General features: G+C 47.4%; 1 protein-coding gene across 1 annotated transcript in view; it reads left to right on the forward strand.

Moving 5' to 3' along the window:
• Positions 1-460: 460 nt before the first annotated feature.
• LOC135981817 (cystatin-A-like) overlaps positions 461-12,557 on the forward strand; it is a 141,967-nt gene continuing 129,870 nt past the window's right edge. Inside the window, 3 exon segments of the mRNA XM_065586126.1 lie at positions 461-744; positions 747-778; positions 7,135-7,236. Coding sequence (XP_065442198.1) covers positions 714-744; positions 747-778; positions 7,135-7,236 — 165 coding nt within the window. The 5' untranslated portion in view covers positions 461-713.

The following is a 12,557-nucleotide window of genomic DNA, read 5'->3' on the forward strand; positions in this document are numbered from 1 at the left end:
CAGAGTTGGAAGGGACCTCAAGAGGTCATCTAGTCCAACCCCCTGGAAATTTTATTCCTGGTGCAAAATTAAAAACAAGACTAATTGCTATTCTTATCTCTGTCCTTTCAACAGTTAGAAAACCTTTCAGATTTGTAATAAATAATAGAGAAATAAAATAATTAAAAATAAAAGACCTGCTGCCTTTGCATTCTTAGGGATAATGAGAGAACCACATTTCAAGTTAAACAGGAATTGATGCAATGAAACCAGGGGAGAATGTGTGGTAATTTTAAGGCAGATATTGGGAAATATTTGTAGCTCAGTGTTTACAATCCCTTCCCTAAGCACGAAGAGAGTCACACCCCTATTAGAGATGTTGAAACTGGTGATGAATCAAGAAATTGCCAGACCAGCAGGAACCAATTACCATAATTAATAGGGTTGGGGAGTTATTTGTTTTCTGCTTTTCTGGTGTCCACAGAGCACTATACACATAATGATATTTTAAAGTACTCTTTTTCTTACTACTGACAATATTACATTGTTTTATTTTGTTTTGTTCCTTTCTTCCCTCCTCTCCCCCCACAAGCCTGACAATGGTAAACTCCACATTATACAAATCACATGACTGTGTGAGTATATAATATCAGATGTCTGACTGTTCTTGGTCACATGTGCTCTAGATTTTGTTTGTCAGAGTTTCCAAACATCCTAAGAAGTTATTTGCCACTATGATTGCTGGAGGCTTAACCGAGACCAAGCCGCGACTTCAGAAATCCAAGAGATTGCTGACCAGGTGAGTTGCATCCAATAAAAGATGCAAAACAGAAACTAGTTGGATTAGAAGCATGTAGTGTATATGGCATGGAAAAATTGCTTAAGAAGTGACTGCACTGACTCCAGTCCAGGAAATTCTGTAGATTTATATCTGCTAAGGCAGAAGGGACTATTCTAATTTGACATCCTGTATAGCACAGGCATAGAACTTTTTCAATCTTTTAATCATTTAAGTGGCCATGTTAATTTTATATCGTAATGGTTTTTTAATTAAAAATGTCATGCGATATCAAGTGTCATATAGAAGTCTAGGTTTATTACATCAATGCTATTACCTTTATCAACCAAATTTATAATCTCATAAAAAAAAAGATATCAAGTTAGTATGACAGGATCTATTTTCCATAAAGCCTCATTGATTGGCATGAAGTATCCTTTAATTCTTTATTAATCGAGTCCCATATAAGCTGCTCCAATATCTTGCCCAAGATCGATGTCAGACTGGCAGGCCTATAATTGCTGGGTTATCCCATTTATCCTTTTTAAATATTGGCACATTACTTTTTCTTCCAGTCTTCTGACCCTCTGCTTTCTGTCTTCTGGAGCTCTAGAGACATTCAGAGATCTCTGTGGCACAGCTAGAAATATAGGAAAGACAGAAAGCGCTAATGATCAGTACAGGCATCTGAAGCTGAGTCTACACTGCCTAATTAACTACCAGTGCAGTTCCAGTAGCAGTGGTAGAAGCACCTCTGTCTACAAGGTTTTAGGTGTGCCATCGCACCCTGATCTGTACAGAACTGGCTGACAGGGTAGTAAAAATATCAGTGTTCTGCCTACACTGATACTTGTGTAGTTGGGCTAGTGGAGCTGCACCGGCGGTGAAGTGGAGGTCCCATTTGCTAATGCAGAGCAAGCCAGGGAGTCAGGCTTTTGTTCCTGGTGCCAGGGCTGGTTCTAGTGTCTCATTACTGGGGGGCAGAGGGGAGTGGGTATTTCAGGGTTCTCTAAAACAAATAACCTTCTAGGAGTCCAGGGCTAGTTGGATCCCTGGAAAATCTTGGATTTTAAGAGATTAAGAAAGTAGAAATTAGCTACTTTGTCGGTATTTTCCTGTGACTTATAACTTTGGCCTTTCTGACAATGATTTTGGGCCCCTTGAAGGTTATTTGGGCTGGGGGGTGAGGGGGAAATGTCCTGGGCCTGCCTGGCTCTGCTGTGCACTTGTGCTGTGACCCTGGTCAAATCACTTCACCTCTTTGGCTTCAATTTCCTCAGATGTAAAATGAAGGGGTGGGGGGGGTGGGAGTGGGGGATAACACTTCCCTTCCTCACATGGGGACTGTTTAATTCATATTATATAAGGCACATTGAGATTCTTCCTCGAAAGGCACTATAGACCTACAAAATATTACTGCTGTTGTGTGTATGCTCACTGTAGAAGGTAACAGATGGTCCTCTGTCCAAAAAATCTGAGAATCCAAGTTTAAATGTGCACCCAGCATATGTCAGAAATGAGGCCACAATTCTTAGTTTTCAGTGGACCCAAATAGGGTGCAAAAGGTGAATCTTCAAGTCAGATTCTGCTTTCATTCACCCAGGGGTCAATTGAGGTTTTTAAATTTACTCCCCTGTTAAGTGAGAGCAGAATATAGCCTCTGGAGGGCAGATATCTACGATACCTGAACTATTTTCAGGAAAGTGTCATGTACTTGGAATGATTTAAAGCAGCAGTTCTCAACCAAGGTCTGGGGCCCCCTATGGGGCTTGCAAGCAGGTTTTCAGGGGGTCTGCCTAAATAAACCAGAGAGCAGGGCCAGCATTAAACTTGCTGGGGCCCAGAACAGAAAGCCAAAGCCAAGCCCTGCCACCCGGGGCTGAAGCTGAAGCCTGAGCACCTTAGCTTTGCAGGGTCCCCTGTGGCCTGAGGTCCGAGGCAATTGGCCCTAGTTGCCACCCCCTACTGCCGGTCCTGGCTCTTAATCTGCTGGATATGCAGAAAAACAGTTGTGGCACCCGTGGGCTGTGAAATTTTTTATTGCATGTTGGGGGGGGGGGCGGTCCTCAGAAAGAAAAAGGTTGCGAACCCCTCATTTAAAGCACTCACCTGTTCAGTGATCTTTAAAAAATGTAAACAAAATGATTCATTGCTCTTTATTTTCTAAAAGGTGAAACTTCTGTCTTGTGCTTAGAGCTGTGTGTGCCTTGGAGAGGTAGATTTTAAATAGTATCTGGCATTTGTGAGTCAACTGGGAACTCCGTGGTATTCTTTAGCAACAAAGAGCATCTGACTACCAGACTGATGACTAGAAGACTCGTGGTTACTCTCACCCCACCCTTCATGGAAGGGACTCAGACTCATAGACTCAGACTTTAAGGTCAGAAGGGACCATTATGATCATCTAGTCTGACCTCCCGCATGATGCGGGCCACAAAGCCATCCCAACCCCTTTTCCTTGACTCTGGGAAAGTGGCTGCCAGAGAAAAATGTCATTGTTGATTGGCTTAAATACATGAATTGCCTTTATTGACTACATGCTTTTAAAGAAATGGTCAAAGTTCCCAGTTAGCTAATGAATGAAGCACAATGGATTAGTGGTTAGTGCACTGGGACTGGTAGTCATGAGACAGATGTGATTCCCGTGTCAGCCACAGACTCATTGTGTGGCCTGACTTTGGGTAAGTCACTTCAGCGCTCTCTCCCTCAGTTTCCCCATCTATAATGCTGTCATTATGTTGGATTTCATTGTAGTATCCAAATGTTCCTAAAAGAAGCTCCAAAGCAGACAATTAAAATCACAGCAAATTGAAATGATGTTTTGTCAAAAGCTCTTCTGAGAGGAAAGGATTTTAACCCTGATTTCCTCAGCAGGTACAAGGCACTTTTCATCTGGCAATCTGAAAGCATGAATCCCAAGCAGACATGGTTGCCTCTCTCTGGCCTGTCAGTCAGGTGCCAAAGTACCTTTGTAGATCTGGGCCCTATGCCCTGCCCCTCTTCTCTCCATTTTACTCCTGGCTAGATTAGATGGCTCCCCACTCTGCCTGCTGGCTTCTGGGAATCCCTTTCTTAGGCTATTAAGTCTCCCCATACAATACTGGGGGAACTTGGGTGCCTAACTCAGGGCTAAGAATTCCACTAGTCAGCAGGGAGCCTAAGATCCCTGGTGAAATCTAGCCCCAGCAGCCCTATCAATTTTGGGGAGGTTTTCTTGTACCATTGTTGACCCCTGAGCGTTACCTTCATTTCTGCCCTTATCCTAGCTGAGTCCAGAAACAACAACCAACAATACATTTGATCAGGAATGTATTACTTATTAAATCTCCTTGTCCTACATCTGTTAGGCATGAGCCAAGGGCTTCAAACTGTCCATTTGGGGACTAGGCAGCTGGCTGCTTGACCTCCCTCAAAGGGATGGGCCCTTTCAATAACTAACTGATGGGTAAATAGTGCTTGGAGGTTGGGAAGGTCATGAATGGCAGGGGTGGGGGACGACAGTTTATTTGTCTGAGACAAGGACAGCTGGTGCTGAGGGGACACAATTCAACACTTCCAAAGAAGTGGAAAGCCTGGGTGTGGTGTGGTGAATCTGCTGAAAGCAGCAGAAAGGAAAGGTTCCATGGGAACTGCAAGAATAGTTAGTCAAAAGTGGGTGTATTGGGATTGTGGGAGCAGTGTAGTGATTGCAGCATTGGGGGTGAGGGTGGCAGCATGTGAAGCACTGGAACAGCTGCTCCAGAGTTGACACTCAAGCAGAAGATGCTGCATCAGTGTGGAAGAGGAATGCAGAGGGGCCCCCAATGAGTCATACCGCGGAACTGAACTCTGACCAATTACCTCTACTGCATGAATGGATTACAATATTAAGATAGTGATGCCTGAGGACCCCAACCTTCTTTTGAATTGTCCCCCAAAGGTTAAACTGAGAACTACTCTGAACTGTTTAGTGAGCCTAGAGAATTTGTCCTTTTCTGTCAGCCTTAGTAAATTAGTATTTCATTTGCGCTGCGTGTCAGAGCTTTTGGGACCCACTAGCTGTTGCAGTCCATGTGCCTCACAGCTGAAGTTTCTTTAATGCTTTCCTCTGAGACACAGTACATCTGTATCTGAGAAGAACTGATGTACCATAGCACTCCAATGACCCCATCAGGTGAGTGTAATCACAATTGTCTTAGGGAAAATTTTAAAAAGTCACTTGATTGTGACAGATATGACACTAACCTGCAATATCCTGGACAAACCATATTGAATTAAATTAGTATTATAGGAGTTAATTGAATTAAAAATGCAAAAATGTATGTATGATTGAGGGATTGTACATAATTCCATGGGGGAGGGGAACAGGGCCGGCCCACAACATTTTGGCATCTAAGGCGGGGAGCTCAAATGACTCCCACCGCCCCTTCGCTTAAGGGCAAAACTTTGAGAGGTCTCGATTCTGCCCTTTTCTTGTTCTACTCCTCTCATGGTACTGCTCTGCTATCTACCCCAATAAAGGAGAACTAACAATTTAAAATGCCAGTACTAGGGTTACCATACTTAACAAATAAAAAAAGAGGACCCTCCATGAGGTCCTGGCCCCGCCCATTTCCCACCCCAGCCCCACCCCAACCCCGCCCTAACACCGCCCCCCCTCCCTCCCACTCCCAGCCACACGGAAAGGGCTGCCCGAGCGCTACCGGCTTCACAGTTTGCCGGGCAGCCCCCAGACCCTGCGCCCCTGGCTGGCGCTTCCCCAGTGCAGCTGGAGCCCGGGAGGGGAAGCGCCCAGCCGGGGGCGCAGGGTCTGGAGGCTGCCCGGCAAACCGTGAAGCCGGTAGCGCTTGGGCTTCGGGCAGCCCCCTTGCCTCCGGACCCTGCGCCCCCAGCCGGGCACTTCCCCTCCCGGGCTCCGGCGGTGCAGGGTCCGGAGGCATGGGGGCTGCCCAAAGCCCGTAGCGCTCGGCTCTTAAACAGAGCTGAAGAGTCAGGGAGGAGCAGAGCCGCCGCGGCCGGAGGCTCTGCTCCTCCCCTGACTCTTCGGCTCTGTTTAAGAGCCGAGCTGCCCCAGCGCTACCGGCTTCGGGCAGCCCCCGTGCTTCCGGACCCTGCGCCGCTGGAGCCTGGGAGGGGAAGTGCCCGGCCGGCGGCTGGGGTCCGGAGGCAAGGGGGCTGCCTGAAGCCCATAGTGCTCGGGCAGCTCGGCTCTTAAACAGAGCCGAAGAGTCAGGGGAGGAGCAGAGCAGCCACAGGAGGGGAAGTGCCCGGCCGGCATTTTCCCGGACATGTTCGGCTTTTTGGCAATTCCCCCCGGATGGGGGTTTGATTGCCGAAAAGCCGGACATGTCCGGGAAAAACCGGACGTATGGTAACCCAGGACCCAATCTTTCATGAAGCACCCCTGCTCATCAAGGTGCCTCCTTAGTCAATGTATACAGAGCGTCTTTCTCCACCCTGTGATATACCAAATCAGTCTTTTGTCTTTATTCACCAAACAGGGGGATCCACTCAATGTCCTATCATTCCTTTTCATATTCAAGTGCTTTTGATGCTTAATTTGTCTTCGATGGTTTTCCCATTGATTTTTTTTTTTCTGGGTTGGTGCCAAGGCAGACAATGAGTATTGCAATACATAATCGGCTAGCCCAGGATAGGCGACAACTCCCTCCTGCTTGAATTGTCCGTCACCGAGACATTATTCCCTAATCACTCACTTTCCCTCCAAGACCATAAAGGCATAATTTTCAATACCGTTACATTATTCCTTATATATCACTCGTACACACATTTCACACTGATTATGGGTATTGATAAGTTACAATTTTTCAACAGAGACCTCACATGCTGTCCATCGTGGGTGAATACCATGAAAACAGTGTGTTAGGTGTAGTGAGTTTGTCAGGTCTAGACAGGAGTTGCTTGTAGAGAACAGTGAAGGTTTTTGCCAGTTGGCAGCAATAGGCCTCTGTATAACAGTGACCAAGTGTCATGTGATGGCAAACTGGAGGTGGTGCCTCCTTTAAGAGGGAGCTGGGCCAGACAGACACTGAGCTCAGTGGATGGACAGGGGTTTTGGGGGAGATGTTTGCAGAAAGCAGGAGCTTCAGGCGAGAGGTATTTCAGGAAAGGCCACACAGCAATCCTAGTTTTCACAGGGCTGTGAAGCCTGGCTGCAAGGAACTGTGGAGCCTAGGGAATAAGGCTGGAAGATCTGAGTTGAGTTGAATTGTTTGTTAATAAGCAAGGCCCAAAGAAGGGAAATGTTATGTGCTGCATGTCACCCTGTGTGCATTCTTTGAGAAGTTGAGAAGAAGAAACCGAGGCAATAGACAGATGAGAAGGGAGTGTGCTAACCCCATTACACCAACTAACCCTCTTTTTTTTCCCCCCTACAGGTGAAGCCACAGCTGGAAGGGAAAGAGAACAAGATGTATCCATTCTTTGTAGCCCTGAAATATAAAACTCAGGTGGTTGCTGGAATAAACTACTTCATTCAGGTCAGTAGTCAACAAAAATCCCCCTCTTCTTCCCTCATTGCTTAAGTGTTCTAGTTGAAGAAGAATGTAGGTATATGTTTGAGTGCCTTAAAGCAAGATGTTCAAATAGTGAGCAAACATTGCAGGAAAAGGTCCCAATATGACTTTTAATCAAGGTAGGGACTATCTCTCATCTGCTTCTGCAGTGCCCAGCCAGAACCTGTTGGGTGCTATTTCGATACAAAAATAGAAAAGATCAGGGCCGCCCAGAGGATTCAGGGGGCCTGGGGAAAAGCAATTTCGGGGGCCCCTTCCATAAAAGAAAGTTGTAATACTATAATAACATGTATTTGGAAATGTAAAAAATAACTAGTGAAATACATTCAAAAATTAATTTGAAAATACACTAAATACATTATTTAAAAACATTAAATGCTTTAATGGTATGTATACACTTGCAATTACATAATGGGCTGTTGCTGGGTGATCATGATGGTTGATGCCAATGGGCTGTTGCTGCCTGGGGGTGGTGCTGCTGTTGCCCAGGGCTGGGTGGGGAGCTGGGCTCTGGGTTGGGTGGTGCCCGGCTCACAGGGGCTGGACTCAAGGCTGTGGGGAGATGGGGTCGGGGGGGGGGGGTGTCCGGCTCAGAGGGGCTGGGTTCAGAGCTGGGGGTCAGGGCTGTGGGGGGATGGGGTCAGGGGGGTGTTCGGCTCACAGGGGCTGGGCTCAGGGCTGTGGGGAGATGGGGTCAGGAGGGTGTCCAGCTCAGAAGGGCTGGGCTCGGAGCTGGGAGTCAGGGCTGTGGGGGATGAGGTTGGGGGGGTGCCCGGCTCCAGCCCCTTACCATGCTGCTTACCCTTCTCTCCCGGAGCCTCAGTGCGCCACGTCCAGTGCTGCAGCGGCGTAGTGTTTCCAGTGGGGCCTGAGCTCCCGCCGCTCGGCTGCAGCTCTGAGCCCCCTTACCTGCTGAGACACCGGGGATGGGGGAAGACAGAGGCGGGGGGAGCCTCCGACATACTTGTGGGGGCCCCTGGGGCCTGGGGCAAATTACCCCACTTGCCCCCACCCCCCGGGCAGCCCTGGAAAAGATAAACAACTTGTCTTGTGAATCTCATTTAAAACTTATCTCAGTATTTTTAAAGCATGAGTCACACTCCTACAGCTGTATATTGTAAAATTTTAGGATTGCCAAGAGGGTGATCTCCATTCAGGACTCTCCAACTGCTTTCTTAACTCTCATCCTCAGAGCTGGCCTTAGCTGTTGTTTGGGCAGGCTGGCAAAACAATGGCTTTTCCTTCCTCCCGTCTCTGTGCCCTGAGAGGAAATAGAATCCTGTTCACCATGATCAGCCCACTAGGCACAGGGCCGGCCTGGGGATTTTGGGAAGTGTTACTGAGAGGTACACACCTCAAACTCCTCTGAGCAATTTTAAATACAGTATGTGTGTGTGTTTGGGAGGGGTAGGTTTTATGTCCCCACAGAAGTACAGTCCAGCCCCGTGTTCCTTTGATCCGCATACATTTTCCAAGGCTCTTTCTTAAGGGACAGGGCTAGAAACTTTTTTTTAATGATAGCGGAAATGTCCCCCTTCCCTAATATTTCCTCAAAACAGGGGGTTCTGTGGTCATAAGATGCCTGGGACCCAAAGGCCCAGTCTGCTCCTTCTCTCGGAGAAATGGTGGGTTTTTTTAGCTCTGTTATTGTGAGAAGCCTTGTCAAAGGAGTTGGGTTTTCATTGTGCTCTGCACACTCCCAGACCAGGTCTCATTCTGATCTCCTGGGGCAATGAGTTCAGTCATTTAGGACCATCTGTTAGGAACGTTCTGCCTCCTGCACCTGACATTTTCCCAATGGATTGCCAGTGAGAGCAGCTTTCTGAGGGACATGAATAGAGAGGGTTTCTAAGGTAGGTGGCCATTGCAGCCCCTAACTTCTAGGTGCTTAGTCACCCACTGGAATTCACAAACCCTGAATTAGGTGTTCAGGCTCCCTACAGAATGGATGGGGAAAGTTTGGAGCCTAAGAACAGGATCCACAAAAGCATGAACACTGAATGAGGAGATGCTTAAGCTAGCCAATAGGAAATACTGAGGAGCGCGGTGTCTGTCCTGAGTACTTCCACTCAAAGGAACTTTGGTATCTAACTCCAATCTGGAGTTAGGCACTGTGATGGGATCCCCCGAGTACAACCTGGAACTGGGGTATCACTGTGCCCTCTTAACTCTCTAGCCTGGGCTGTCTCTTACAATGCTTTGGTACTGACAAGCAGTAAACCCCTCCAGACACTGTTATCACTCAGCACAACAGCACATGGAACCCCACACCCAGCTAAGTTGCATGAATGCTCCTTGCGCCACTCACAAATCATACAGAGAAAGGCACCAGCAAATCTCCCAAGCCCTGAGCCTTGCAGCCTGGAACTATACCGTCTTGTCCTGGTCAGAAAACTGATCAGTTTAAGTTTATTACCCAGTCTGCCTCTCTTTCGATGTGGAGAGGACACACACTGGCCTTTGTAAACTGAGCTGAGATTTCCCAAGCACTTCAACCAAAACACACTGCTTTAGGTAAAATATAAAACAGATTTATTAACTACAGAAAGATAGATTTTAAGTGATTATAAGTGGTAGGCATAAAAGGTCAGAGATAGTTACCAAAGAAAATAAAAGGTAATCACACAGTGTAAATCTTTTATTAGACTAGGCAGTATTTGGACCAAGCAGTTTTCTCACCAAACTAGATGTTAAGTTCTTAATACACAGGCTTCCCCTTTAAGCCTGGGACCAGTCTCCTCAGTTCAAGGCTTTGTCTTCCCAGTGTTCTTGTTGCTTCCAGCATAGGTGGGGGAGGAGAAAGGCCAAAGCATGATGCCACTGTCCCCTATTTTGTCTCCTCAGTCCATGTGCCTGGAAGACTCTAGTCCAGGCATGCCTGGTGGGCCTTGCTGAGTCACAGAGTTGAGCAAACCCCTGTTGCGGTCTTGTGCAACTGAGTCATAATGTTGAGCAGTCCCCAATGTGTGGTGCTTGCGAAACTGTCATTGAATTGTAAATCCCCTGTATACTATTCCCCTGCTGGTCAATTGCAGGTGATGATCATTCAACACCTGCCCAGATGTTGGTAACCTCCTTTGTTGTGGTCCCTGGAGAACTAGCATTGGGTGACTTCCAAACTCACAACTATTTCATTAACAACCATACAGCAAAATCTTATAACCTCATACACACTGATATACATATTTTAACAGAACAATGGGTTTCAGCAGACCATGACCGTTCATATGATATCCTACATAGCATGCTTTGTATGAAATATATCATAATTATATGACAGAGATAAATATGGGTGTTCCAGGGTGCTACTTTGAGGTACCTGTCTCTGCTTAGGAGTCACAGCCTAGAAAAGGCAGAAGTGTTCAATAAATATGTGTGTTCTGTATTTGGGGGAAAACAGATATAATCTCTACCTATGGTGATTATAACACTCTTTCTATTCCACTAATATCTTTGGAGGATGTTACAGAGAAGCTACTTAAGTTAGACATTTTCCAATTAGCAGTATCAGATAATGTGCATCCAAGAGTTTTAAAAGAGCTGGCTGAGGAGTTCACTGGACTGTTAATGTTGATTTTCAATAAGTCTGAGGCCTGGTCTACACTACGAGTTTAGGTCGAATTTAGCAGCGTTAAATCGAATTAAGCCTGGACACGTCCACACGACGAAGCCCTTTATTTCGACTTAAAGGGCCCTTTAAACCAGTTTCTTTACTCCACCTCCGATGAGGGGATTAGCGCTGAAATCAGCCTTTGCGGGTCGGATTTGGGGTAGTGTGGACGGAATTCAATGTTATTGGCCTCCGGGAGCTATCCCACAGTGCTTCATTGTGACCGCTTCCGACAGCACTTTCAACTCAGATGCACTGACCAGGTAGACAGGAAAAGCCCCGCGAACTTTTGAATTTCATTTCCTGTTTGCCCAGCGTGGAGAGCACATGTGACCACACAGAGCTCATCAGCACAGGTAACCATGATGGAGTCCCAGGATCGCAAAAGAGCTCAGACCAAACGGGAGGTATGGGATCTGCTCGCCATATGGGGAGACGAATCAGTGCTAGCTGAACTCCGTAGCAGTAAATGAAATGGCAAAATATTAGAAAAAGTCTCAAAGGCCATGAAGGACAGAGGCCATAACAGGGACGCACAGCAGTGCCGTGTGAAAATTAAGGAGCTAAGGCAAGTCTACCACAAAGCCAGAGAGGCAAACGGAAGGTCCGGGGCAGAGCCGCAAACATGCCACTTCTACGCGGAGCTGCATGCCATGGTAGGGGGTGCAGCCACCACTACCCCAACTGTGTGCTTTGACTCCATCAATGGAGAATCACGCAACAGGGAAGTGGGTTCGGGGTACGAGGAAGATAGCTCACAGCAAGGAAGTGGAGAAACCGGTTTCCCCAACAGCCAGGATATGTTTATCATCCTGGATCTGGAACCAGTAACCCCCGAACTCACCCAAGGCGTGCTCCCAGACCCTGAGGGCACACAAGGGACCTCTGGTGAGTGTACCTTTGTACATATTACACATGGTTTAAAAGCAAGCGTGTTTCATGATTAATTTGTCCTGGCAATCGCGGCCAGTACAGCTACTGGAAAAGTCTGTCAACGTGTATGGGGGATGGAGCGGTAATCCTCCAGGCACATCTCCAGAAAGCTCTCCTTCATGTACTCCCAAAGCCTTTGCAAAAGGTTTCTGGGGAGGGCTGTCTTATCCCGTCCGCCATGGTAGTCAGTGTCAGAGTGCAAAAAAGCACAATATGAATGAGAGGAGATGTTGCTGGCTGAGTCGCAGGCTGAAGAGAGCAAGTGGCGGGCTGAAGAGGATAGGTGGCGTCAGGTTGCTGACAGAAGGCAAGAGCCAATGCTCCGGCTGCTGGAGCATCAAACTGATATGCTCCAGCGTATGGTTGAGCTGCAGGAAAGGCAGCAGGAGCAGAGACCGCCGCTACAGCCCCTGTGTAATCAACAGCCCTCCTCCCCAAGTTCCATAGGCTCCTCACCCAGATGCCCAAGAACGTGGTGGGGGGGCCTCCAGCCACTCCACCCCAGATGATTGCCCAAGCATCAGAAGGCTGGCCTTCAATAAGTGTTAAACTGCAGTGTGTTCTTTTCCTTCTCTCCTCCCCCACCCCTCCTGGTCTACCTCAGCAGTTATCCCCCTAGTTGTGTGATGAATTAATAAAGAATGCATGAATGTGAAGTAACAATGACTTTATTGCCTCTGCGAGCGGTGCTCGAAGGGGGGTGGGGAGGGTGGTTAGTTTACAGGGAAGTAGCATGAACCGG

This window comes from Chrysemys picta, chromosome 1 (genome assembly GCF_011386835.1).
Source record: "Chrysemys picta bellii isolate R12L10 chromosome 1, ASM1138683v2, whole genome shotgun sequence".
NCBI classification, from domain to species: domain Eukaryota; kingdom Metazoa; phylum Chordata; order Testudines; family Emydidae; genus Chrysemys; species Chrysemys picta.